The 27,860-nt window shown below is 41.2% G+C and overlaps 1 protein-coding gene across 1 annotated transcript; it reads right to left on the reverse strand.

Annotated features, from left to right (window-relative positions):
* Nucleotides 1-254: 254 nt before the first annotated feature.
* On the reverse strand, nucleotides 255-27,399 carry LOC134211261 (integrin alpha-PS3). The gene is made up of 7 exons (XM_062687975.1): nucleotides 27,208-27,399; nucleotides 25,676-26,120; nucleotides 14,179-14,546; nucleotides 13,381-14,103; nucleotides 2,021-2,735; nucleotides 675-1,959; nucleotides 255-612 (listed from the first exon to the last, which is right to left on the reverse strand). Exons 2-7 carry the CDS (start codon nucleotides 25,870-25,872, stop codon nucleotides 568-570), a joined length of 3,333 nt encoding a protein of 1,110 aa, XP_062543959.1. The 5' UTR covers nucleotides 25,873-26,120; nucleotides 27,208-27,399; the 3' UTR covers nucleotides 255-567.
* Nucleotides 27,400-27,860: the final 461 nt, after the last annotated feature.

A 27,860-nucleotide genomic window follows, 5' to 3' on the forward strand; every position in this document is an offset into this window, starting at 1 on the left:
TAGGCATTCGTATGGTGAAGAAATCCATCCAACGAAACAACCACACGGTTTTAGAAACATTTCACAGAACGCACATGTCAACTTTTGTTAAATCTAACCAATTCGCTTGATGCCAACTGTAGAGAAACGCAAATGTGGCTCATTTTGTCCCCACAAACTTAATAGGAAACGAAACGTTGTTACGCAGTTTTAGTCAGACTTTTTGTACAGATTTTAAGTAGGTTGAAAGAAAAGTGATATGAAAGGAAAATATATCGAAGTTTTGTTTTTTTATTGCTCCAAACAAGAAATGGATAAGCGTTTTATTCTTTGAACGATTGAAAGAAATCATTCATTTGATCAATAAATTATCTTAGAAGGTAGAAAACCATATCAAAAAATATTGTGACTTTTCGTTTTTTACTATTTAAATCATTCTTAACTTTTTCTAACCTTACACACCTAACAAAGTCTTATTGTAATGGTTTGAATTTACTTCTAGTTGTACATCTCCGTACATTTGGTAATGCATTCGGTTATTTTTTACAACTTTTGGCATGTCTGCCCTAGGAACAAGCGTAGTCGGATCTAGCTTTCGTCATCGGTGTCCTGGGGTTGATTCATTCGGACGCTCTGAAACAGAGATGAACAAATTTGTTATTGTTTGCTTTATTTTCTCGGGTGCCATGACTTACCTCACGATGCAGCTTCTCGATTTCCTCCTTCTTGGCCCGCTTGAAGAATCCGGCCTTATAAAGGCCATATGAAATTAAAATCAGCAACAGCAGTCCACCGATCACCGAAACGATGTACACCCAAATCGGTGTGCTGGCGTCCAAATATTTGTACACCACAGTGAAAGGATTATTCCTGGCCACGGAAAACCCATCTCCGCCTTCTCCTTCCAGTGCCGACAAAATCTGCAGCGCAAAGATGTCCTCCCGCTCCAGGAAGCTCTCCGCCACCAGATCCAGGTTCAGCTCAAACTGCATATTGATCACGATCGGAACGTTGCCCGGTTTGAAGTTGGACACCTGGACGCTAACATCTGCGCAATCGATTTGCACCGCTTCCTGACCGCAGTGGAAAAACAGGGTACGATTCTCCGGCAGACCAGTCAGAATGGCCGGATTGACAGTGGCAAGGCTTCGACGAGCTCTCGAATGCTCCGCCAACTGATTGCTGTATCGATTGTATTGGGTCTGAATAGAACGCCGTCGGCGAGATAAAGTATTGCTGTCTGCCATAGCATCTTGATGGGATGAACCTGAGAGTAGATCGAAATCCATTGACTGCTTGTAGAGGTTGTCCACTTCGGGGGGTTGCGTAGAATACTCTTTGACGTTCGGAATGAGTATCACGTTTTCTTTGGTCCAAGTGAAATCCAAGTTTTTGTAGTTGTAATAACCGCTAATTAGGACGTCATTAAAATTTATGATGTTCAAAATATCTGCCGAACTTGGTTTGAAGTACTTTAGAGGAACTTTTAAAGTGAAGGTTAAATCCCGCAGGCTGCTCGGTCCATTATTCATGACTTGTATTTGGTAGGTTACATTAATTTTTCCTGTTTGAACTTCCAAATTCACCTCCGAGACCGATGCTTTACCAACGACTTCGATCTCGCTGAATTCCCTGAGTTGCACCGTGGTGAACAGTGAATTGTCATCGTGGTTGGTTTCTTCGCTTGTGCTGAATACTTCAGCCTCGATGGTGAAAGCAGACCCTTCGACTTTGGTCATGTCTAGAACTAGGGTAATTTTTGTAGAGCCGTCTGTTCGTAGCGGTAGTCCGTTGTTGAGGTCACACAACAGGTTCAGTCCATCATTCAGATTCGTAAGTTTGCACTGAGATGGAAGTTTCGCCACAGATAAAACTGAGGGTAGCGTTACGTTTAATTGAGTTAAAAATGCGTTTTCTCCGGAATTGACCACTTCGTATTGTAGTGAAGCTGTTCTGGTACTTCCTATAATGTACGGTGAGCTAAAATAAAGAATAGATTTTACTTTAGTATTGAAATTTCATTCAAAAGGTCTGAGCTTACTTTAGATCTAGCCACGAGCTCTTCAGATTCAACTCAGCGATACATGTTTCGCCGGCACATCCCGTTTTGAAAGACAGCTTCTCGTAAACCGTATTCACAATGTTCGGATCGGTCATGACGCATGTATCGCAGAACTCGCTGTTCGATGGAATGTTACTCAATACTTTGTAGGAAAACTCAATTGTGATTGGTTTGTAGATGTCTGCAAACGATGGTTTAACCCGAACATCAAACTCTTGGCAGAAGTCGTCGTAATTAATTTTACTCGTTCCGTTCATAACATTTTGCCCATCACTGAGCTGCGCTCGGCCATTCTGCCCATCCACTTTCAACGAGTAGCTGAAGCCCACGTCATGTTGTATATTGGTGGCAGACTCATATCGCCAGCACACTGTCATCTGGAATGCCGTATCGTCCGGCGACAGTTCTCGCTTCGATGAGGTAACAACGCTGAAAACGCGTACCACTGGATATGTTTTGTAGACGTAGACCGTCTCCGAGTTGGGAGATCCGATGGCAAGATCGTGGTATCCATTGCCATCTATATCAGACCCGCGAGAAATGGCGTGCCCGAACATAGGCTGAGTTGTAGGATCCATCAAATCGTTTTCAGGAGGAAGCAGCCGCTGGGTTGGTTTCGATTGTATTCCGCTTGAAGATCCATGGTAGATGTAAACCACGCCGTTACCTTCAAATGGTGCCCCGATGGCAATATCTGTTGAAGAGAAGGCATGCCATTGTATATAAATAAACGTGTACAACGAAAGATTAACGAAAATAATTAAGTCCAAATAAACGTGCGCATGTAGAGCCAATTATTGACCTATAAGGAGGCGCCTTAGTATAGGTAAAATAGTCGACAGACACTAGCGGATATAAATTGCGATAAACTGGCTACGTGACTCACTAATTTGAATATTTTTCATAAATATGTATCAATATATACGCCAACATAATTCATAGAAAAAAAATTGAGTCTGATTATCACGGCGATAAGCAAGAAATGCTAGAAGTTTGATCAGAAATGCATATAATTTCTCCCGGAATTCGGATAATTTACAAAGATTTTGGGAACACTTTCTAAAACGCTGGAAACTCTTTCATGATTGCCGAAAGTTCTCCCAGAAATTTTGATAATTCTTAAAGGAATTAATGAGGATCCTTCAGTCGGAGACGAGCCAGCCTCGGGCTGAAAGTCTCCTTAATAAAGACACAAAAAAAAGGATCCTTCAGTGTGATTTATAACTGGGATGCTGAATTCCTTTTCAATTTTTTCCCAGAACTTTTTTTTTTTAATTTTCTCTTCGATTCTTTCCTTCGTGAATTGCTTCCATCACTCTAGTTGAAATTTCTTCAGGAATCACGCTGGATGCTTCCAGAGATAATTCCTAAAAAAAATCCCGGAGATATGTCTGGAGATAGTTTTGATGAAACTGTCGGAGGAAGTTCAAATAGAATTGCCACAAAAAGTCCCCAAAAAATTCGAAGGAAATCCTGAAGAATGTACAATTTCCTAAATATTCTGATGGGATTATCGTAAGAAATCATGAGGCCGTTCCAGGGGTAACCGGAGGGATTCTCATTTGTTTATGAGTTTTCAAGAATATACCTGAAGGCATTACCGAATAAAAACTTCGAGAAATTTACATCGAATTTCCTTGCGAAATTTCTTGAAAAGCTACAAAAGAAATTGCAATGAAGACTTGAAGGGATTACACCACTCACAATGGTCGGAGCCCGTGATTTGATGAACCTAAATGTGCCCAAACGGCTGATATGATCTAAATAGTGTCTTCAGAGAAAAAAAATCACAAAAATAATGCCCATATTTGAGTGGATTATATTTTTCAATAGTACCCACTATGGAAAAGGTTGAAAATATAACTTTTTTCACAAACGTGATAAAAAGAGGTTTCTTTTGCTATTTTTTATGGAAACTCCCCTAAATTCAATATTTTGAGCATATTTTTTTTTGTAAATAAAACTCAGACTTGTGATGTTCTACAAAAATGTGAGCACTAAGAAAGTTGATAAATATAAAACTTTGCTACGAAAATTAAATCAAAAGTAATGGAACTTTTAAAGTCAATTTCACACTGATTTTATTTGCGTATAGGGGAAAAGGTGGCAAACCGTTTATTTGATTCGATTTATACGGACTTTACAGCAGCCTTTGATAAAATCAATCATAAAATCGCCGTAACCAAATTCGAGCGTCTCGGATTCTCCGGGCCTCTCCTGAATCGGCTTCAGTCATATCTGAGCAATCGTGAAATGGCAATCAAAATTGGAGATTGCATTTCATCCTATTTTCCGATGACTTTAGGAGTGCCCCAAGGTAGCCATCTTGGACCACTTGTTTTTATCATTTATTTAAACGACATCAATTTGTTGCTCAAGTCTTTCAAGCTCTCATTTTCCGATGATTTCAAGCTGTACTGGATTATAAAAAATCTCGGTGATGCGTCGTTCCTACAATCACAACTGATTTTTTTTTGCAAACTGGTGTGATTTAAATCAGATGGTACTCAATGCTGACAAATGTTCTTTGATGTCAATCTTCCTGTCAGAGACCTCGGGGTGATGTTAGATTCTAAGCTAACGTTTAGAGAGCATATTGCGTACGTAACTTCTAAAGCATGTCGCACCCTTGGCTTTATATTCCGAATTGCAAAGCATTTCGATGATATCCACTGCCTCAAAGCACTCTATTGTTCTTTAGTCAGATCGATTTTAGAATATTGTTCCGCAGTGTGGGCTCCTTATTACCAGAACAATATTGCTAGAATAGAATTCGTTCAACGCAAATTTATACGCTTCGCTTTACGCCAAAGATCCTTCAAATTTCCACAATTATGAAGACCATTGCAAGCGTTATATTTAGAGCTCTTAACAGTCCCTCGCAATACTTCTCGGGCGATATTCATTGTGGACCTCTTGCAATCGAGAATCGACTGTCCCCCACTGCTTTTCATGCTAAATATCAATGTTAGCCATAGAAATCTTCGCTCTCGTTCTCTCCTCTTTCTTCAAGGTGCACGAACCAATTACGGTCACAATGAGCCATTTACTAGCATGTGCCGTATATTCAATAACTGCTCCAATGGGTTCGATTTCCATTCATCTCGTAACACTCTCCGTACGAACTTTTCTCACCTTCTAAACGACAATCAGTACCTAGTAGCTATGTCTAGATTTAAGTTTATTGTTGGATGTAGTTTTAAGCCGAATTGTATCATTTGGATATTAATTGTAATCTATTGATGCATAGAAAAGATGAGGAGGTTTTGCGCCCGCTTGAGAGAATTTGATGAATATAAAAATTAATGAATTTCTAATTTTCCAACTCAAGCGGGCTTTTCCCTGCTCCCAATAAACAAATAAATAAATAAATGAATAAACCGAATCACAGTGCCAAAGTTCAGACGAAGAATTGGCGTAATTCATAAGTGTGGAATTTTCTTTAGAAAAAAAAACACTATTTCTCAATAAGATGCGTATAGGGGAGAAGATGGAACACCGGGACACAACTGCCCATGATTTCATAGTTGACGTATCAACCATTCAAAATTTCAGCGAATTTAATTTATTACGCGTTTAATAAAGTAATTCGACCGCTGCAACATCGATACGTTGCTTGTTCCAGACCTCATCTAAGTGCTTACAGGTTGAAATGTTTTAAATCTGCGATTATTATTTATTATTTGTTTATTCAGACTAAGGCCGAAGTGGCCTGTGCGGTATATAAGAGTCTTCTCCATTCGGCTCGGTCCGTGGCTACACGTCGACAACCACGAAGTCTACGGAGGGTTCGCAAGTCATCTTCCACCTGATCGATCTACCTTGCCCACCTTGGTACGCAGCACTTTCCTTTCGAAAACTCCGAGTGCGCGTTGGTCCTCCACGAGCATCGTCCAGGTCTCGTGTCCGTAGAAGACTACCGGTCTAATTAGCGTTTTGTAGATTGTCAGTTTGGTACGGCGGCGAACTCTATTCGATCGGAGCGTCTTGCGGAGTCCAAAGTACGTACGATTTCCAGCCACTATGCGTCTTCGAATTTCTCTGCTGGTGTCATTTTCGGCAGTCACCAGTGAGCCCAAGTACACAAATTCTTCTACCACCTCGATTTCGTCACCACCGATGCAAACTCGCGGTGGGTGGCTTACATTGTCTTCTCTTGAGCCTCTTCCTCCATCTTCTCAAAGTTACGTGCCATAATATCTATGTCGTCGACCAAATAGCTGGACGGACTTATTAAAAATTGTACCACTCGTGTTAATCCCTGCTCTTCGTATTACTCCTTCCAAAGCGATGTTGAATAGCAAACACGAAAGACCATCACCTTGCCGTAACCCTCTGCGGGTTTCGAAGGGACTCGAGAATGCCCCTGAAACTCGAACTACGCACATCACCCGATCCATCGTCGCTTTGATCAACCGTGTCAGTTTATCCGGAAAACCGTGTTCGTGCATTAGCTGCCATAGCTGGTCCCGATCGATAGTATCATATGCGGCTTTGTAGTCGATGAATAGATGATGTGTGGGCACGTTGTATTCGCGGCATTTCTGCAGTACTTGGCGAATGGCGAACACCTGGTCCGTGGTGGAGCGTTCGTCCATGAAACCCGCCTGGTACTTCCCCACGAACTCCCTTGCAATTGGTGCTAGTCGACGGCATAAAATTTGGGAGAGTACCTTGTAGGCGGCGTTCAGCAATGTGATTGCGCGGTAGTTGCTACAATCCAGCTTATCGCCCTTTTTGTAGATGGGACACACGACACCTTCCATCCACTCCTGCGGCATAACTTCCTCCTCCCAAATCTTGGTAATGACCCAGTGCAGCGCTCTAGCCAGTGCCTCACCACCGTGTTTAAATAGCTCTCCTTGTAGTTGGTCAACCCCAGGGGCTTTGTTGTTCTTCAGCCGGCCAATCTCCTCCTGAATTTCCTGGAGATCCGGAGCCGGTAGAATTATGTCCTGCGCGCGTTCTCCCAGGTCCATCACCATACCACCATCTTCGTCTGCCACATAGCCATTCAGGTGTTCTTCGTAGTGCTACCGCCATCTTTGGATTACCTCGCGCTCGTTCGTACGAAGGTTCCCGTTTATGTCCTTACCCATATAAGGCTGTGGCACGTGGCCCTTACGTGAACGGTTCAACTTCCCATAGAACTTTCGAGCGTTATGAGCGCGGTACAGTTGCTCCGTCTATTCAAGGTCTCGATCTTCCTTCTGGCGCTTTTTTCTCCGGAACATCAAGTTTTGTCTGTTCCGCGCCCGTTTATATAGTGCCTCGTTCGTCCTCGGGCGGCGTTGCAGCAATCTCGCCCATGCTGCATTCTTCTCTTCCACTAACTGCTCACATTCGCCGCCATACCAGTCATTCTCTGATCCGGGGCATCGTGCCAAGTGCAGCGATTGCGGTGCTTCCAATGGCGGATCGAATATCTTTCCAGCCATCTCCAGCGGCGTCCGACTTCGCCGCGTGTTGTACGATTTGGTTTTCCTTTCCTGGTTAGGTGATTTCCATGTGGCCTTGAGGCTGCATGTTTAGGCTGCGAAGTTTATGCATCGTTGGTCGTTGTCATTCGATACTATCAAACTGTTCAGACTATCCGGTCCGATGACCGGTCTATACTTTTCTCCCTTCCTACCTGTGCGTTCATGTCGCCGAAGACGATTTTGACGTCCCGCAGTGGGCATCCATCGTATGTCTGCTCCAGCTGTGCGTAGAACGCTTCTTTCTCGTCGTGGGGTCTCCCTTCGTGTGGGCAGTGCACGTTGATGATGCTATAGTTGAACGGCCTTTAATCCTCAGCCTGCACATCCATGGGGCTGCGAAATGGTGAGTTGACATCCGGGAAGGGGCGCCTAACATAGCTCTGGTCCTCACAAGTTCCAATACTCACGCTTCCACGGGTCTTCCGATGACAATTGACCGCCAGCTAAGGGTTGCGTACTTAGCTGGTGGTACCCAGACAACCAGAATGCATGCATAATAGAATTGTTTTTCTGTTATGCGATGCCTATGCGCACAATTTTCATCGCACACCAGTCGCGAAAACGCTTTTTACGTACAAAAGTGGAGGCGATATATGTGTATTTCTTATCCGACGTTGCACGGTAGTGTATGCGAAGTGCACGAATTTTATGCGAGTTTGTTCGTTATACATTGCGATGTAGTTTGTGATAACAAACTCCGTTTGACAGATAATCCGATTTCATTTGAGTTTGTTTGCAGGCATATGCGATGTCAACAAATGAAGCTGGAATAAACTCGTAAAATAGCCTACTGTGCGGGAAAATTTATGAATAAACTGATGAGCTTCGCACCACAATGTGATTTTGATGAAATTTGGATCGATAAACGATTTTAATCGTGCATTCTTATGCGATGTGTGGTTGTCTGGGTAGTGCAGCCTGGGCACTGTTGTCCTTCTGACATCAGCTAGAGTGAGAGGGTGCGTCCTGTTGGGATGTGGTGGGGTTCGACAGTGGGTTCTGTGGAACTTCTATAAAAAGCTGAATGTGTCCCCAATCAGGCCCTATCAATGCGACCGTGTGCCGTTCAAAGCGCACTAGCCTAGTCCTGGTGTTGGGTGGGCCTTTGAAACTAATTTAACCCGACTGATCAAGCGTCTGTTCATCAAGGAGGTGCGGCTCCAACAGCGTCTGTTCTGGCATCCAGCAGCTGAGTATGAAATGCTATTCCCCGGAAGCTGTATCTAAGATGGCAGCCCCATCCCGGTGGATAAGGAACCTTGGGCCAACAACCTATTGTTCCCGAAACATCAATTTGTTCGAGAATCCGATAATGAAAGAATACGGACTGATTTTACGGCGACGACTCTTAGCGCGAAACAACGGACACGAATAGGAACTTGGAACGTTTTAACCCTAGCCCAGCAGGGTAAATTGGCACAACTTGCCAATGAGGCACGCCGCATGAAGCTTGAGATCCTGGGACTGAGTGAAGTCCGTTGGCCAAACTTTGGAGAACACAGAACGCCGTCGGGACAAGTTCTGCTATACTCTGGTTTACGAGGTGAACACGCTCCCCGGCATCGCGGAGTTGGCTTCCTAATAAGCGCTCAGGCACACTCTGCGCTTATGAAGTGGGAACCTATAAGTGAAAGGATAATCGTTGCCAGATTTAGAACACGGGTCCGAAACCTTACTATAATCCAATGTTATGCGCCAACCGATGCTGCCGATCTGCAAGACAAAGAGAACTTCTACAGTCAACTCAATGCCATCGTAGATAGAATTCCGAAGGGTGATATCAAGATCTGTTTGGGCGACTTCAACGCGAAGATCGGATCCGACAACTCGAACCATGAGCGAAAACGGAGAGCTGTTCGCAGAATTTTGTGGTAATAACGACATGGTGATCGGGGGATCGCTCTTCCCTCATCGACCAGTTCACAAGGTCACGTGGGTCTCCCGTGATGGCTTTACAGAAAATCAAATCGACCACATCTGCATCAGCCGTAAATGGAAACGGAGCCTTCTTGATGTACGGAATAAACGTAGTGCAGATATCGCGTCTGATCATCACCTCCTCATCGGCGAAATACGCCTGCGCGGATTTGTCGGCAGGAGGAAAGAGTTGGACGACGATTCAACACACGCCGAGTGGAAGATGCCACGGTGAAACGGTCCTTCGTTGAAGAACTGGAGACGCGTGCTGCAGATATTCCGGAAGGTGGCAGCTTGGAAGACCAATGGACCGCCATCAAGAATGCCTTCTTCGCCACCAGCAAGAACAATCTGGGCGAACTACGCACCCAGAGAAAACAACGGATCACCGATGAGACCTGGAGAAAGATAGAGGAGCGAAGAGAAGCCAAAGCCGCGATAGAGCGATCGAAAACCAGAGGAGCCAAAGTCTTAGCCCGTCAACGATACGCGGCTCTTGAGAAGGAAGTAAAACGCTCATGTCGACGGGACAAGCGAGCGTGGGCTCTCTGGCCGACGAAGGAGAGAGAGCCGCCGCAACCGGGGACATTCGCCTCCTCTACGATATCTCACGACGCTTAAGCGGGGCGAAGATGAATGCAACGATGCATGTGAAAGACGCGAATGATCAGTTATTGACCGACCCAACTGACCAACTTAAACGCTGGTTCGACCACTTCGAACAACTTTTTCAAGTGCCAACCAGGCCATCACCACCTCGGCATGATCTGCCTAGGATCCGACGTATAACACGCGTCAATACCGAAGCTCCATCACTGCTAGAGATTCAAACAGCCATCCAAAGCATGAAATCGAATAAAGCCCCAGGGGTCGATCGCATACCAGCCGAGATGCTCAAAGCTGACCCCATGACATCCGCTCAACTACTGCATCGTTTATTTCGTAATATCTGGGACACCGCAACTTTCCCGGTCGACTGGATGCAAGGTATCTTAGTGAAGGTGCCCAAAAAGGGTGACCTGACTGTATGCGATAACTGGCGAGGCATTATGTTGCTGTGTACCGTTCTCAAAGTTCTGTGCAAAATTATCCTAGCCCGGATTCAGGAGAAGATCGATGCGACTCTCCGGCGGCAGCTAGCCGGATTCCGTGCCGGAAGATCCTGTGTGGACCATATTGTCACGCTCCGCATCATTTTGGAGCAGGTCAACGAATTCCAAGAGTCCCTTTACTTGGTATTCATTGACTACGAAAAAGCTTTCGACCGTCTCAATCACGAGAATATGTGGGGCGCCCTGAGACGCAAGGGGGTTCCTGAGAAAATCATCCTCCTCATCGAAGCACAGTACGAGGCCTTTTCGTGTAGAGTTCTGCACAATGGGGTCTTGTCCGACCCTATCCGGGTCGTAGCTGGTGTGAGGCAAGGATGTATTCTATCACCGTTACTGTTCCTCATCGTAATCGACGAGATTCAGGTAGATGCGATTGACCGTGAACCAAACCGCGGGCTGTTATGGCAGCCTATAACCATGGAGCACCTAAATGACTTCGAATTGGCGGATGATGTTGCACTCCTCCCTCAACGGCGCCCTGATATGCAGAGTAAGCTCAACGACCTTGCCGAGCGCTCCTCTTCGGCAGGTTTAGTCATCAACGTCAACAAAACCAAATCGTTGGATGTAAACACGGTGACTCCTTCCAGTTTCACAGTAGCCGGGCAGCCAGTGGAGAATGTTGAAAGCTTCCAATATCTTGGTAGCCAAATGGCGTCAGACGGCGGTACCATGATCGACATAGGCGCACGGATAAAGAAAGCAAGGGCTGCCTTTGCGAGTTTAAGAAATATCTGGAAAAACAGACAGATAAGTGAACGCACCAAAATACGAATTTTCAACTCTAACGTGAAATCTGTGCTGTTATACGCTAGTGAAATATGGTGTGTATCAGTGGAGAACACTCAACGGCTGCAGGTGTTCATCAACAGATGCCTGCGGTATATAATTCGGGCCTGGTGGCCTCACAACTGGATCTCAAACAACGAGCTCCATCGTCGTTGTCACCAGAGGCCGATAGGAACAGAATTTGGGATCGGAAGTGGGGTTGGGTCGGCCAGGGCGGAAACGAAATCTGTAAACAAGCATTAGACTGGAACCCAGCGGGACATCGCAGCAGAGGCAGACCCAGAGGCTCATGGCGGCGAAGCCTCAATAAAGAAATAAAAGAAGTCGACCGAAATCTAACCTGGCAACAGGTTAAAGCGATAGCCGGGCAACGCTCAGGATGGAGATCTTTCAAGTCGGCCCTTTGCACCACCGGAGGTGTACAGGATCCATAAGTAAGTTGCACATCCATGCGTTGATTGGCTGCCACCCAATCACACGATGGTGCGTTTTACCCAGCACTATGAAGCCGGTTCCCAGCTCGTTGGTGGTGCCACAGCTTTGGTAGAAGGTAGCCGCTCGATGCCCGCTTTTTCTTTTCCACACTTCCTGTCCTGTTTAGCAAATCTCCTGCAGCGCCACGACGTCGAAGTTGCGGGGATGTAATTCATCGTAGATCATCCTTTCGCAAACCTCCTGTGAACGTGTATAAAAAGGGTTTGAAAAGCTCGGAGCGGACGCATTATTTTTGAAAAAAGAAGCGGGTGGAAATGGCTCTATGTCTCAGTATACCTGACAGATTTTCGATCAGCAGCCAGCATTGGTCGGCATATTAGTTCTAGTTTATGGGGAAAGCATAGAACATGATAAAAGTAAACGTCACATAAAATTACAAGCAGAAAAAAAAACATTTTATCGTACACTGGGAAAACTCGGAACATCTCTGGTGGCCAAGGGCCAATCTGAGGTTTTGGACGGAGACAGAATACTAGAAGAGTGTACGCGTTCGATGGTCCTGATTTTACCAAAATCGGATTATTCTATGCAAAGTTATGCTTATTTGAAATTCCAGAAAATTTTGCAAATCTCAATATTTTTGCCTATACAGACAGACCTTTTTGAACGATTTTGCTCTATGATCTCCAGACTGCCGCATGCCGGTGAGAGCGATGACCCATTCTCACCCCCCAGACCCATTGTTACCCCCGATGGCGAAACCTCTAAAATACTTGTCTATTGTTTGTTAAAAATATTCACAATCTTGTTTGCAAATGTTTACGTTGTCATAAGCATAGAGACAGACCTTTTTCAATGTTATAAAAAGTGTCGGAAGTAAAAAAGTGTCGCTTTTCGGATTGGTACTAGACTCCCAATAACAATCTTTATCGTATAAGAGGCATCACTATGGACGGGTCCGCGAGATTTATCAAATTGATTTGGATACCACAATTCTTTCTAGTTTTTGAAAATATTTCTTATTGAATTATATGTGAATAGTTTTATATTTCCGATCCAGATATTTTGCAAGGCACGGGTTTCGTGGCATACTTGTCTAATATAGCCGAAAAATATGTTTGCACACTGAGTTGTTGAATTGTTATTAATTCCCATTAATACGGTTGAACAATCGCTGGATGACCTATGGAGACCAGGAGACCTGTAAAAATGTGCGAAAAGGTTCTGTCCATCACTGTTGCAAGTTGCCTCACATGGGTCAGAAAAGCTATCACATTTTTGTAGTTTGACGAAAAACTGATTGGAATCAGATATGTCGAAAGTAAAGATCAGCCCACCAAATATGTTTTCGATGAAGATATTCTTGATTTCGAGAAATCTAACCATAGATGCATTTCGCCATACGAATGTCAGAAAGTTAACTCCTAGTGTGTCGTTATACTCATGCTCAGAACAGGCAACTCATTGGAAATATAATTTAAAGCTTCGATGTTTGCTTCTATGTGTGTGCTCATGGACAAAATATCATGTAGCTTGTGTATATTTCAGAATAGCTTAGGCTTGAACTAATATGAATAACTAACAAAAAAATCTCGGAATAACTTACCGTTATAGCCATCCATATTCAGATCACCAATCTTTGCTAAACTTGTTCCGAACCTTCCACCGAATTCGTAGCTTGTAGATAGAACCGTCTGCAGATTGAAACTTAGTTTACCTTCATTCAAATAGATATAAACTACGCCATTATCATGTTCAGAGCTTTTACTGTGCATTGGCGCTGAAATGGCCAAATCAGGAAGCCCATCTCCGTTGAAATCCTCCGTTAAGAGTGCATATCCAAAGTACTCCCCTTGCTGCTGACCAGGGAAGGTATACAGAATTTTGATCTGCGTTTCTCGGAAACTATCCGCATTGATGATATCGAAAATGTACACCTCACCAGTTTGTACTCGCATCTGCGGAGCACTGGCCACATACAACAGTTTAGTGTTCTCCTGGAAGAAACCTGAGCTCACGGCATACCCAAAATATGAATCATCTTCCAGGGCAGTGAAGTACGGATTAGGCACATCGGACACATAGCTGATGATCTGTCGTTTGGGTCGCTCCTGCTCCTTCAGACGACCATCTCGTCGACTCAGACCCCCCATATCTTCGTTCACTTGACGTCTGTATCGAATCACCGTGCCGCGCCAATTGAACACACCTGGTGCGCCAATTAGAATCTCCTCACTGTCATCGGTGATGTGAACGCTCAGACCTTGCTCCCCGTACATATAGTTATAGTACTGAATGCCGGTGTACGTGTCTCGATAGAGTTGTTTATCTGCGAACAAGCCGAAATCAAAACGGTCAGAGTGTGAAACGACTCAAATTCCCTCCCAGCGCGCGTATGACTCACCTTTCACTCTCAGCGGATAGATGGGCCGAATGGACTTGGGCTCATTCAGTTCGGTTCCATCGGTGAGGTAGCAGATGCCATGCAGCAAGTAGTAGTTCACCAGTTCGCTGACGATTTTGGGCGCACAAACCACAAACCGATCGCCATCGGAGCCGTGACCATCCATGGCGGCGCCGAGCAGTTGATAGTCTTTCTTCTCCGAACTGTAGGCGAAGGGTTCGTTCTCATCGTTAGTGTTTCCGTTGCGGTCGAAGTAGTACGGGGCACATTCTCCGCTGTCGTAATGGCACTTGTATATGGCACCGGTTTCGTTGATCTTGCGCTGGGACGCAAGGTTGGACTGGGCTCGAGGAGCGCCGACGATAAGCCTACGGGAAGAAATGGAAAGATTGTAGTATTTTAAGACTCATGTTGGATACATTTTCCAATTTTTTTTTATTTTCCATGCACATTCTAATTTATTTTTCGATTTCGATTCCCCCCCCCCCCCCGAAATTTATGATTATGACTTGTTAAATAATAAATAATATTTTTTTTCATTTTTTTTACGCGAGGCAGAGAATACACTATTTGAATGCTTATTCAGCAAATCGTAGTTATATTACTACTGTTCTGATGTTGGTTTTTCATTTTAGCATCCAAATGAGTGTTACAGTGGATTTGCATAATGCTCATAATGCTCATTAAAGCTCCCATTTCGTTGATATGGAAATGTAGGCCGTTTTGACACAAAAAACCCTGATTAATCCACCTAGCGGTGATGATGCCTTTCTCGCTCGTTCAAAAGGGTTGACAAACATATTATACAAGTCTAATATAACACTAAATAGGGCTTATTTTTCACATTTGTTTATGGCAGCCCTTACTTTGTACCGTTAAATGCACAACAACGATCCATAAATAACATCTGAATGTTCCATAAAACGCTACCTTAAATCCATAAAATAGTTCAGGCTTATCCATAAAGAATAATTTTAAGATCCATAACTAAGTTAAAAAAAATAAATCAAATAATTGGAAAACAAGTATGTACCTTTAAACATGATCAAGAAAAACAATATCATGCCTGCTATTTTCCCATGAGCGTATGACAAATGATCTATAAATGTTTTGAAAATTATCCATAGAAAACTACATTTAATAAAAAATAAAATTTTGCGCAATTTTTATCGTGATTATGATCCATAACTTCGGTAATATGATCCATAATTTTGGTCTAATGACAAATTTTCGAGTGTTTCCCGTTTTGAAGTCAGAATCCAGCTTAGGCTTCTGGCACCTTCTGGAATAGTATGATTCTTCATCATATAGATAAGAATTCATTTTTTGCTGATGAGCAGTTCCGTTTTTGTCATTGATATTTAACCACTTTTCAACTAAAATTTTATGAATTTGATCCGACTTAATAAAATCTTCTCTTCAGATTTTATTTCGTCGGACCAAAATCCATACTAGGTGTGCATTCCTTCATATGGAGAAAGTTTCGAAGTGATTAACCAAAGGTTTGATTAAAGTTGATTAATTTTAATTTGATTTTGTATATATTATACTGAACTGAACTAAACTTATTTATCAGATCACTCAGATCTACAGGTAAACTCCTGTACAAAATTTGATAAATTACTCGTGACAGAGCTGGTGTTACCTAAATCAGCATACTTGTGCCAATAATGTGTCAGAGAATCAAAAATCGTTGTTTACCTTAGTGTAATTTGTTATGGATTATAGCAAGGATGTTTTCGATCATCTAGTAATATAGGTTCGATAATTCAGTAGTTTGTCAATAACTCATTCCGGAGGTTAAATGTCGAAAAATATTCACACCAGAAATTCACCATAAAACACGTTTTAAAATTTAACTTCTGGTATGAGTCATCGACAAACTAAATGATCAAACTTAGATTACTACATGATCCAAAACATGTTTGGATTGTAGAAAAGTTTGGATACATTTTCCATTGACTTGCCAAAAAGAAAAATTTTCTCCGAATCCTTCCGAAACTCAGCTTCTCCCACATAATCCGAGCGCTATTTGAAATCTTCAAACAGATATGTTGTCACTATGAATGGGGTTCCAATTAATTGGTCTAGCGAAGTACAAGATTTAGGACTTATGTCTAGCATGAATTAATTAACTATCAAAAACCACACAGAAGGTATGCAAGCGAAAAGGTACGAATATAGTAAGTTAATATTTATAAAAAAACAAAACCATTTACTAAAATAAATTGTTTGATTTACAAACTAATTGTTAGGCCAGCCATGTTTTACATATACTGTGCCAATATGAATTATTTGTTGCAACGCCAGGAAGAATGCATTACAGTGGATTCAAATCAAATGTTGAAATTGAGTCTGAAGTTGCTTCCCTGCACACCAAAACATTATGAATATTAGGTGACATATCTGAATAAATTGACACAAAAGCACTCGTAACGTAAACTCAATCGTATATGTTTTTCAACGTCAGATGATTTAAATATGCCACGGAACCTAAACACAGCACCAGGTACGTTGCCGCACGAATGCACAAGCAGCCGATGATCAGTGCAAATTGCATATAACCTGTTATACTTCGATCACCTCTCATCCAAGAAGCAAAGATAGCTGAGGGGTATCGTTCTAGGCTCTCACTCAGAGCGTCTATGTTCGATGCTCGTTCGGTCCACTTTTTTTTGTTCAAAAACATATTATTTATAAACAATTTTTATTTTCTATAACTCAATATAAAATTTTTAAAACGACTTTTCTGCGTTTAAGATTAAAACATCGATTTGTCAAATCTGAGAGCCGAGAGCACTCGGCACTCATCCTGACCCTCTTTTTTTAAACATAATTTTTTGGTATAATACAAATAAGTTTTATACAATTTTTATTTTACTAAATGCCAAATTTTTAAAACGACTTCTCTGCGTTTGTAAACAAAGATTAAAACATCGATTTGTCAAATCTGACAGGCGAGAGCACTCCCACGCAATCCAACACCACCAAAAGGTAGCCGAAGAATTTACCTATATGTTAGACTACATATCAGCACTACACAAGTCTTTTACTCGAAATAATTAGACTTTCATGTTGCCAATCTAAAAGAAAATTAAATTTCGAACCCGAAAAATCAAATCACTTTCGGCTAAAATGTGTTTTAACGTTTTAACAATCATTTTAAAATTGACGCCCTATATCCCTTGCCGGGTGAAATAAAAAAGCATCATCCGGTCCCCATTTTGTTTACTTATACTGACTAATAATGACCAATAAAAAAATAATGTTGTTATCATTTAGTATAAGTTATTACACACTAGTGCTTTAACTCTGTTATTAGGTAAATTAAAAAAAAAAACAAACTGTCCACCATAAAACACGTTTTGAAATTTAACCTCCGGAATGAGTCATCGACAAACTAAATGATCGAACTTAGATTACTACATGATCCAAAATATGCGTAGATTGTAGAAAAGTTTGGATACATTTCCATTGATTTGCAAGAATGAAAAATTTTCTCCGAATCCTTCCGAAACTCAGCTTCTTCCACATAATCCGAGTGCTATTTGAAATCTTCAAACAGATATGTTGTCACCATGAATGTTCCAATGATTTGGTCTAGCGAAGTCCAAGATTTAGGACTTATGTATAGCATGAATTGATTAACTATCAAAAACCACACAGAAGGTATGCAAGCGAAAAGGTACGAATATAGTAAATTAATATTTATAGAAAAATCAAAACCATTTACTAAAATAAATTGTTTTATTAACAAATTAATTGTTATGCCAGCTATGTTTTGCCAATATGGATTATTTGCTGCAACGCTAGGAAGAATGCCTACAGAGGTTTCAAATTAAATATTGAAATTAATTCTGAAGTTGCTTCCCGGCACACCAAAACATTATGAATATTAGGTGACATATTTAAATGAATTGACGGAATTGACACAAAAGCACATGATGTAAACTCAATCGTAATGTTTTTCAACGTCAGATGATTTAAATATGCCACGGAACCTAAACACAGCACCCGCGCGTTGCCGCACGAATGCATAAGCAGCCGATGATCAGTGCAAATTGCGTATAACTTGTTCTACTTCGATCACCACTCTTCCAAGAAGCAAAGATAGCTGAGGAGAATCGTTCTAGGCTCTCACTCAGAGAGTCTATGTTCGACGCTCGTTCGGTCCACTTTTTTTCCAAAAACATATTTCAATAACAATTTTTATTTTCTATAACTCAATATAAAATTTTTAAAACGACTTCTCTGCGTTTAAGATTAAAACATCGATTTGTCAAATCTGAGAGCCGAGAGCACTCCCACGCAATCCAACACCACCAACAGATAGCCGAAATCTTCACCTATATGTTAGGCTACATATCTACACATGGTTTTTAATCGAAATAATTAGACTTTCGTGTTGCTAATCTAAAAGTAAATTAAATTTCGAACCCGAAAAATTAAACTATTTTCGGCTAACATGTGTTTTAACGTTTTACCAATCATTTTAAAATTGACGCCCTATATCCCTTGCCGGGTGAAATAAAAAAGCATCATCCGGCCCCCACTTTGTTTACTCGCTTTCGTCAGGGCCAATGCGGTGTGTTGGTGATGCTTCCTTCTGCGATATTCATCCGACGGCAATGCAGTGCCGTTCGCTCCCGCCGAAATGTTCTTGCATAGCGTCCTCACGCAAACCAACTACGCTTCCATACGCTTATTGCACGCCACAAAAAAGATACCACTTGAGAAGTTCACTTGTATATAGGGTATGCGAGCGCATGATAGCAAAATAATAGAAAAAATGAGCCTGATTACGCTTAGTAAAGAGAAACATTATTAATTATTGAACAGATTTCTCTTCGTTAAAGGTTACCCAAATAAACACTTATAGGGCGATCATGCCCTCAGTAGAGACAATGGGTTCTTAATAATATTGTTCATCATTGCATTAGGGTTCATTCACAAATTACATAACGCTGAAATAGACCATTTTCAACCCCCACCCACCCCCTCGTAACGTGTTTTGTATGGAAGGGTTCTAAAATTTGTATGGGCCGTAACGCTCGGACAGACACCCTCCCACCCCCTAAAGCGTTATGTAATTTGTGAATGGGCCCTTACTGAACGTTTGCTTTACTTGAAACGACACGTTGTAATTATGCCATTATGAATACTAATTGAAAACAATAATTTCCCCAACAAATTGGCTTTCCTACCTATATACTGCCGCCGTAAGCGTTACTGTTCTATATTTTCTTCCAAGCAAAATCAATATTGGACGATTATGCTTGCAACGGCAGTATAGTGGAGCTCATTTTACCTCCAAGAAATTTAGATTAATTATCAAGACGAAATGAATCCAATTTCATTTCTAGCTAATTCAAAGTTTGTCTATTAGTTAATGCATTAAAACTACCAATTTCGAATTATCAAATACATATTTTCTTTTATTGATTCAATAATACTTCCAATATTGGTACCGTCACCCTAGCAGAGTGAACTCTGTGGCTTGGAAAAGAAATGAACATATACCAATTTGATGAATACTGTACGACTTATATTTACTCATACCAAGTGTGATCCGATGGTTATGTGGTACAGCAAGCGCTTTCCACCCCAGAGGTCAGCAGTTCGAATTTTTTGCCGAATCCTGCGTATGGAATTGATGCTTTGACCAACATGCGGGTCAAATTATATAGTCAAGTTTCGGCAGAAGGGCACAATGGTCCATTTGTGGGTCAATGCATCAATTCCATGCTTAGGGTTTGGCAACAATTGGTTTAAAAAAAAACTAGCGCTCCACGATGAAATTTACCAAAATATTATTTTTAGATGTTCCGGATCTTGTAGGGGACCACACTAGACCATCCTGAATATCCTTTGTCCTCATAAATAGTTTTCTACCGCTAATAAGCGCTCTAATCGCAACCTAGACCTAAAACTTGATCCGCCGCTTCATCTCAACATTCTACCAGATGTCAGAAAGTTTCATAGTATTTGAACATATCCAGAGGCGCATCCACGTTCCGAGTCGTGGGTGGGACAAATAGGAAATGCCAATTTGGGAAATAGTTATGGAAAAAGAGTTCCTAGCCTCTTCAAGATAAGCTTCCAAGCCTCTTGAAAAAGGCTCCGGAGCCTCTTGAAGGGGGCTTCCCAGTCTCTTGAAAGGAGGCTTCCGAGAAGCGTAGAACGATTCTTCTAATTCTCTTGCAACGACGCAACCTGAACTTTTCGAAAAAAGCATCCATGCCTCTCAATGGAGACTTTCGTACCATCAGACTCTAGATTTTAGTTCAGAAGCGAATAGATTGATTGCGTTGAATTTTTTTTGAATTTGTTCATTCAACGTTTTGTCCTTTTGATCTTTTTATCGCCCTTTATACACTGTGCTCGTTTTGGAGGGCAGGATTCAATAGGCTTTGATTTACTAATCGTCATGCATATTATGTACAAGACTTGAAATTAAAAAATTCACAATTATCAAATTTTATCAATAAGTTTGATTGGAATTGTGATACAGTCAACTCTCTACATCACGATGTTCTATTTCTCGATGTCTCTCCCTATGTCGATGGTTTTATCGGTCCCTTTAATCTATACATACATTTGGGCTTTCTACATCTCGCTAACTTCTTTATCTCGATATCTTCTGGTCATATTTTGTACAGGATTCTCACTTCCTATGTCGATATATTCGAATTTCTAGACTACTAGACCAGTTTTTGACAATAACAAACACAACAAAAACAAGAGATGACATTTGTTTTGTTATCGTTTTTCATTGCAAGGGGCCGTACACATATTACGTAAGCACTTATGGGGGGAGGGGGGGTCGGGGGTCTTACGCTCAATATAAATAAAAAATAATTTGTATGAAAAAAAGCTTACATGGGGGGAGGGGGGGTCCGAAAATCCAGAAAAATTGCTTACGTAATAAGTGTACGATCCCCAAAGAGCTTTTATCGATCTAGTACCTCTTTCAATTTTCCTTCCTCTCATTATATCGATGGTCCCTTCATTATCGAGATGTGGAGATGCGACTGTAGAGCCGCCACTACTCATTCTTGTCCGAGGTACCCCCTGGGGCCAGCGAAGGTACCCCCAGGGGTACATGTACCCCAAGTTGAGAACCGCTGATATAGATTACCGAAACTTTCAGCTTGAGGCTGGCTCGTCTCGAAGAATCTGTTTTCGGAGCTCAGAACCCTCGGTCTTCGGTATGGTTCTGGTTCCTCAGATTTCAATAGACCTTTTGAGGTTTGAAGAAGACTTTTTCCGCACCCAAAAAACAAATCTGACAATTATTGTATAAAATCTGGGCATATACAATTCTGTAAGCTTTTTATACAAATATTGTATTAAAATAATAGAAATCTGTATTATTTCAATACAATAATTGTATTGAAATAATACAGATTTTGTATATGCCCAATTATTATACAGTTTCTGCAAGGTTCTTATGCAGAACTGTATTAAAATCTGCCATCCGCTGGTTGGGTGCGTGGGCTTTGAATAATCCATTCTATCGTGCTTAATCATAACGGCTAAAATATTTAATTAATCGCATTTGCAGATTTCTGCAACTTCTATTTCACCTCTGTAAAACATAGACATCTTTGAGCGCTTTAGGGATTTTAAAGTGCCTGAAACATTAATCAATCAGTAGTCTATTGCTTTAGGATACCAAAAACATCTATGATTATTGTTTGGACTCTGATGAACTTTAAAATCATCTTCTGCTAACACACAAATTCTTGCCATCCAATAACTTCATATGTTCTTACCAGAATCATGGGTAGGACAATGCTTTGACTGTCCCACCCAGGAAAATTCATGCGTAGGACATGTCCTACCTGTCCCACCCACTCCCGGCGCCACTGAACATATCTACAACAAGTTATTTAAATTTCAATATCAGAATGGGTAATCGGGTACCCCAATCACTCACACAAGGGTTAAGCAAATATCAATTTGCGCACCAGGACTAAAAATCGTATGCGCCAAATTACAACATGCATGTTTTCTATTTTTCTGCTAAAGTGCTCGATGAGTACTGCTCGTTAACACCATTTTTGTAAAATGGCGTATACGTCACTTTTTCAGATTAAGACAGTGCATGCGGTGGTTATAAAATTAGAAAAATCAATTAATTGCATATTATTCGGCAACTTGGCCGCACGAATGAACAATCTGAAAATACATACAATGAAAGGCACAGTTTTAGAACTTTCAAATACAGTCAAATACCTTGGTGTATACCTTGACAGCAACAAATCTTGACCAACAGTTGAAAAGGGCGTAACAACCAAAATTTATTTCTTCTGATTCTTTGTCCATAAATGTAGCTATAAGGGGCCCTCTTTTGCCGTGCGATAAGACGCGCGGCTACAATGCTAGACCATGCTGAGGGTGGCTGGGTTCGATTCCCGGTGCCGGTCTAGGCAGTTTTCGAATTGGAAATTGTCTCGACTTCCATGGGCATAAAAGTATCATCGTGTTAGCCTCAAGATATACGAATGCAAAAATGGTAACCTGGCTTAGAAACCTCGCAGTTAATAACTGTGGAAGTGCTTAATGAACACTAAGCTGCGAGGCGGTTCTGTCCCAGTGTGGGGTTGTAATGCCAATAAGAAGAAGAAGAAGATGTAGACGAAGAATCATAAGGAATAAATTTTGGCTGCTACGCCCTTTTCGAATGGATATGCAAAAGAACATTTGGTAAGCAGTGGGATCTCAAGCCAGAAATGATCTATTGGATTTATTTGGCGATTGTGAGGCCAAGGAATACCTATGCCTCATTCGTCTGGTGGCCAAAAACGAAAGAGGGAAAGGCTCTAAGAATGTTGAACAAACTTCAAAGGCTAGCAACTCTTTCAATGACTGGTGCAATAAGAACCACACCAACGAAAGCACTGGAAGCACTACTCTATCTACTTCCTGTGAATATCCCTGTCCCATGTTGATACAATTAGAGGCGGAGAAGAGTGCTAAAAGGATAAAAAGATCCATAATACGATAGGACACCTGAGTATTCTAAAAGGTATTAGAAAAAAATATGAAAAGTATTCGATCCATTTCGTCACTCGTGGAGACAAGGAGGGCCAGACCTCCAACCAGGCTCGATTATTTTTATAAGAATGGTCCAAGAATAAACAATCGAGTTAGAGCAGGAGTAACTAGTCCAGGAATAGAGGTATCAATTACTATGTGGTCAAAGTCAACTGTATTCCAAGCAGAAATTCAAGCAATACTAGAATGCTCCTCAATATGCGTACGCAAAAACTATAGACATTCAAATATAATGCATAGTTTCCGACAGTCAAGCACCTTTAAATGCTCTGAAATCGGCAATATGCATATCTAAAACTGTTTGTGATTCAGTAACTCTAAAAATTGTCTTGTCGTAATAGAGTCAATCTATATTGAGATCCTTGTCATTGTGGAATTGATGGAAATGCAAAAGCCGATTAATTGATCAGGCTTTGATCATCCTAGAATTTTGTGGGACCAGAACCTTTTTGTGCTATATCCGTCTCTTTTATTACAGCAGTATTGAAGGCTTGGGAATCTTTGAAGGTTGTAACCAATCGGAGTAGCACATTTATTGCAAGGCAGACAGCGATTTATCACTCCGAACCAGGCTTGTAAAATGTCATCTGCATGTCATTTGACTAATTTGTTCATAACTTTCTTTAGAAGCCAAATTTATTGCATAATTTTAGATGTACTCATAACGCTTGAGTAGGGCTATATTTTTGTCCAAGGGTACATTGCTCTAAATATTACATATGAGGCTGGATAGTGAAAACTCTCCAAAATGTCACGTGTCATTTGACATAATGTCATTTGAATGACATTTTGCCCCCCACGGCCCAGATTACATATTTACAGCAATGTCTTGTTAGGCAAAGTTGTAGGCACATTTAAACGCTATAAGTTCGTCATACATCATGAATTGATAGCTACCTTCTGGAAAAAGTTCTGGGAAAAGTATACAAACGAATGCAAATGACATTTTACAACACTGCTCCGAACATTTCGGTCACTCGCAAAATTATAAATCTTTCTAAACAAGATCTTTGGATGTACACAGGTCTTATAACAGGCCACTGTCCGAGCCATTATCACTTGAAGCTGCACGCACAACCGAAGCGTGAGCGACCATAGAGTCAAACATGGTTTATGGATTAGGGAAGAATGCTGTTACATTTTCTTGTATAACGCGACAAGAAATAACAATTTGTACGAAAATAGATCCTTCACGCAAAAAAAGCGTTCATGAATTCTTGAACTAACAAGTTCACTATGTATTTTTTCGGGAACAACAGCCACGGATTTGGGAACAACACTCACGTTTTCTGGAACGTTCTGGCTGGTTTTCCCGAATCTATGAATCAAATTACGGTGTATTTTAGCTGGTTCACGATTTCGGGAACGCAGGTCCTCAGTGCGATCGAACGAAACACATGGTTAAACACTCGCATTCTATCCTTAAGGTCACTCCTTACGGAATCCATACTTCAAAGCACTCGCGCTTTCAAGGGCACACCACTCGATACGGAAGCAACGCACAACTGTCATTTTTATAATTTCACGCATGCTGCGACGCAGCAAAGCTAAATCAACAAAAATGACAGTTGTGTGCCGCCTCCGTATCGAGTGGTGTGCCTTCGAAAACGCGAGCACTTTGAAACTTCGATTCCGTGAGGAGTGTCCTGAAGATCGCACATCAAACAAGCCATACATTAAAAAACACTCATTCAGTTACGACCTGATCTTCAAGAGCAGTAGACTGATTATTTTTCTTTTTCAAACAATCTGTAGACATTAATGGATATCCCTCAGAGCAATCAAAAGTTTGAAAACCTTCCTTTGTCATGGTGATTAAGCATACTCTAATTGATGTCATTCAAATATTACCGGAAATGCACTCATATTTACAAAGAAAACCGGTGCATCACACAATCGGTGAACCAGTTTGTCACCGTAATTGACATCCGTTGTCAACGAATCACCCATATGGGTGAATATCCCTGTCCCATGTTTGTGCCAACTAAGTGCTACTTGTTCCAAGAACACTCTTCTTACGTATTGGCAAACGATAAGAAACGAAACCCATTCTGCAAGTGGTTATCACTGCGCATTGAGCAGCAAGTCCGTCCCCGAAGGCACTCCTTCCGCTTATCTATCGTATTCCCATTTATGCCTACCAACACCATATATATGACAAAACGCACTGAAGACGGATGGAAAGGCGGAATTGCATAAATTCAAGATAAACGTTCATGTAAGAAGATATAGGGTGGAATGCGTGAAGTGCCTATTGATATACTGATTCTGTATTACTGAAATCAGTCAATTTCAGTTAGTAATCAATTTTATTCAAGTGTCCACAAAGTTTCAAAACCAAGCAACAATTATTGCTCTATAGACTACGTGATTCACATGAAGCCGAACCTTAATCGCAATACTAACAACTATTCGACAGAAAGTAAACAGGACTTACCCTCCAGGGCGCAGGTTGAGTGAGAATCCAAACAAGGAAGAACGCACTTTGTTCATGTAAATATTGAGGGCAGGTTCTTGGAACACATAGTTGGGCTGAGGTGATAGATTAAACCCATTCACCTTGATCACTGGCAAGAGCACTAATAATACTAATATCACAGACATTTCGATCGATTGCTTCATACTTGATCCCATTTAACGCACGTTGCCCAAACTAAAGCCCAATAATATATATTGCCACCGCGTTAATTTCAATTTCACTTTTTAACACTTTGATCACAATGGCACGGGTGATTTCATCATTTTACGGGCTCTTTGTAACACGGGCGGGTTGCTTCTGGCTGGACTTGGGCGCAGTGAGTTCACTTCTGAGCTGAGGACCGATCATGCAAGAATTCACATTGCTGCCGGTTGGTCGCTACTGCTGAGCTGAATGAGGCACACTGCGGAAGAAACGAGAAAAACGTTTAGTTTCACATCAATCATTGTGTGCTGAATGCTGGATGGTTTAGGTTTTCGACGGACAAGCAGGAAGAGTATAGCGCGCGTGCTTGTCGGATGATGAATCACAATGCTGCACTAGACTTTATTGGTCTTCGAAGATGTTTGGTCATCCTAAAGATCCAAATGATGAATTGATTTTTCAATGGTGGTAGATTTTGAATTTTAAAATGCACACCTAAAGGCAAATTCAGTTTGTTTTTATGGGAAAAAAAATTGTGTCAGCTGTCAAATTGTGATAAATTCATATGACCACCTCGACCTCTGTTTTGATATCTTAAATAATAATAAAAGAAACTGCTAATGTGTGATTAATACATTTCTTGTAGACATTAAACGGTGCTAATTACTGTCATCCTCTTTCACCGTAGTTACCTAAGGCTAGGCATTTGACTCAAATGTGGAACCCTTTGTTCAAAGCATTCAAAACGTGACAATTTCAAAACACGTTTTATACGGACGTTCACAAAGATCTTTCACCACAAATCGGTAGATAAAATGACGTCAACTTATTTTCCTCCATTCTAATCGCCCGTACCGATCCAGATTCTTTATTCAATAACAAGGCGACGAAATCGATGCATGGTGATTTGAACCATGTGCTTGACCCACACTGCCAACAACTTTGATTGATTACGCAATGGTTTAATTGAACTCATGTGGAGATTCACCGAGACCGGTGAAGGCCACTTGTCAATCATTGCATGGTTGCAACTTCGAGTCCCCAACTTTCTCCTCCCTGCTGCTGGTCACAACTTCAGCAATCAATTCGCAATGATTCATCCAAATTGGGTTCGTTTCCTTCGCACACAAAACGGACAAACACGCAAATCACTTCAATGTCGGCCGTTTCTTCGGGGAAGGTATTTTCATGAATCACTAATGAGAGTTGGTTAAGTTTGGGAGACAAAAACTAGTTATTGCTTGATTTTGCGAATCCTAGGCCGGGTGTTGGTAACCAACCACATCAAATCTGCTGCCAGGTGACCTCCAAATTAGAAAATTTTGAAATTCTTATCAACTACACACCTTTTGTAATCGCGTATGTACTTGCTGCCACTTATTTGATACCACCGTCCAAAAATTGCACACACAAATCACTTATCGCGAATTTATCTACTGATAGCGACAACTAATAGTGGACAGATAATAAACGAAAACAAATATTTGCACTGCGTTCCACTTAGCGCTCGAGAAGTACGACTAGTCGCGACGATGATACCGGCGTAACTGAAATTCCAAACTGTTCAGGGGCATGAAGTTGAGTCAGAGAGTGGCCGCATGTTGGGTGCTTTGAGAGTGGAAACTTTCTGCTGATAGTGCGATACTAAGAGTGAGAATATGAGTGAATGAACACTATCTGGGCTATCTAAAAATTACTTACCGCTAAATGAATGGTGTTCGTATGAAACCTTTCATTAATGTTGGACATATTTGGAAATTTGAATATATAGATCAAAAAGGGTTTTGCCTCATTTTAACGTTTGTTATAATCGTCAAAATAACTACAAGTAATCTAACGACTGGAAATAAAAATGTCTCATGAGAAATTAATAAGAAGAAATATTAATTTGAAAATTACCTATAAACATCTTTCTTTTCACTGGCATCGAACCAGAGTGTTAATGAATAAAGCTTTTTATGAATGATAGAATTATTTATGATATAATCATTTAACTATA

This window comes from Armigeres subalbatus, chromosome 2, assembly GCF_024139115.2.
Source record: "Armigeres subalbatus isolate Guangzhou_Male chromosome 2, GZ_Asu_2, whole genome shotgun sequence".
NCBI lineage: Eukaryota > Metazoa > Arthropoda > Insecta > Diptera > Culicidae > Armigeres > Armigeres subalbatus.

Excerpts from the sequence above, each read along its gene's own strand:
- LOC134211261 (XM_062687975.1), bottom strand. The coding sequence starts at position 25,872 with ATGGGATCAAGTATGAAGCAATCGATCGAAATGTCTGTGATATTAGTA. Across the intron at positions 14,104-14,178 it reads CTATCCGCTGAGAGTGAAAG|ATAAACAACTCTATCGAGAC; the intron begins GTGAGTCATACG and ends GCTTGTTCGCAG. Across the intron at positions 2,736-13,380 it reads GAATATGGATGGCTATAACG|ATATTGCCATCGGGGCACCA; the intron begins GTAAGTTATTCC and ends TCTCTTCAACAG.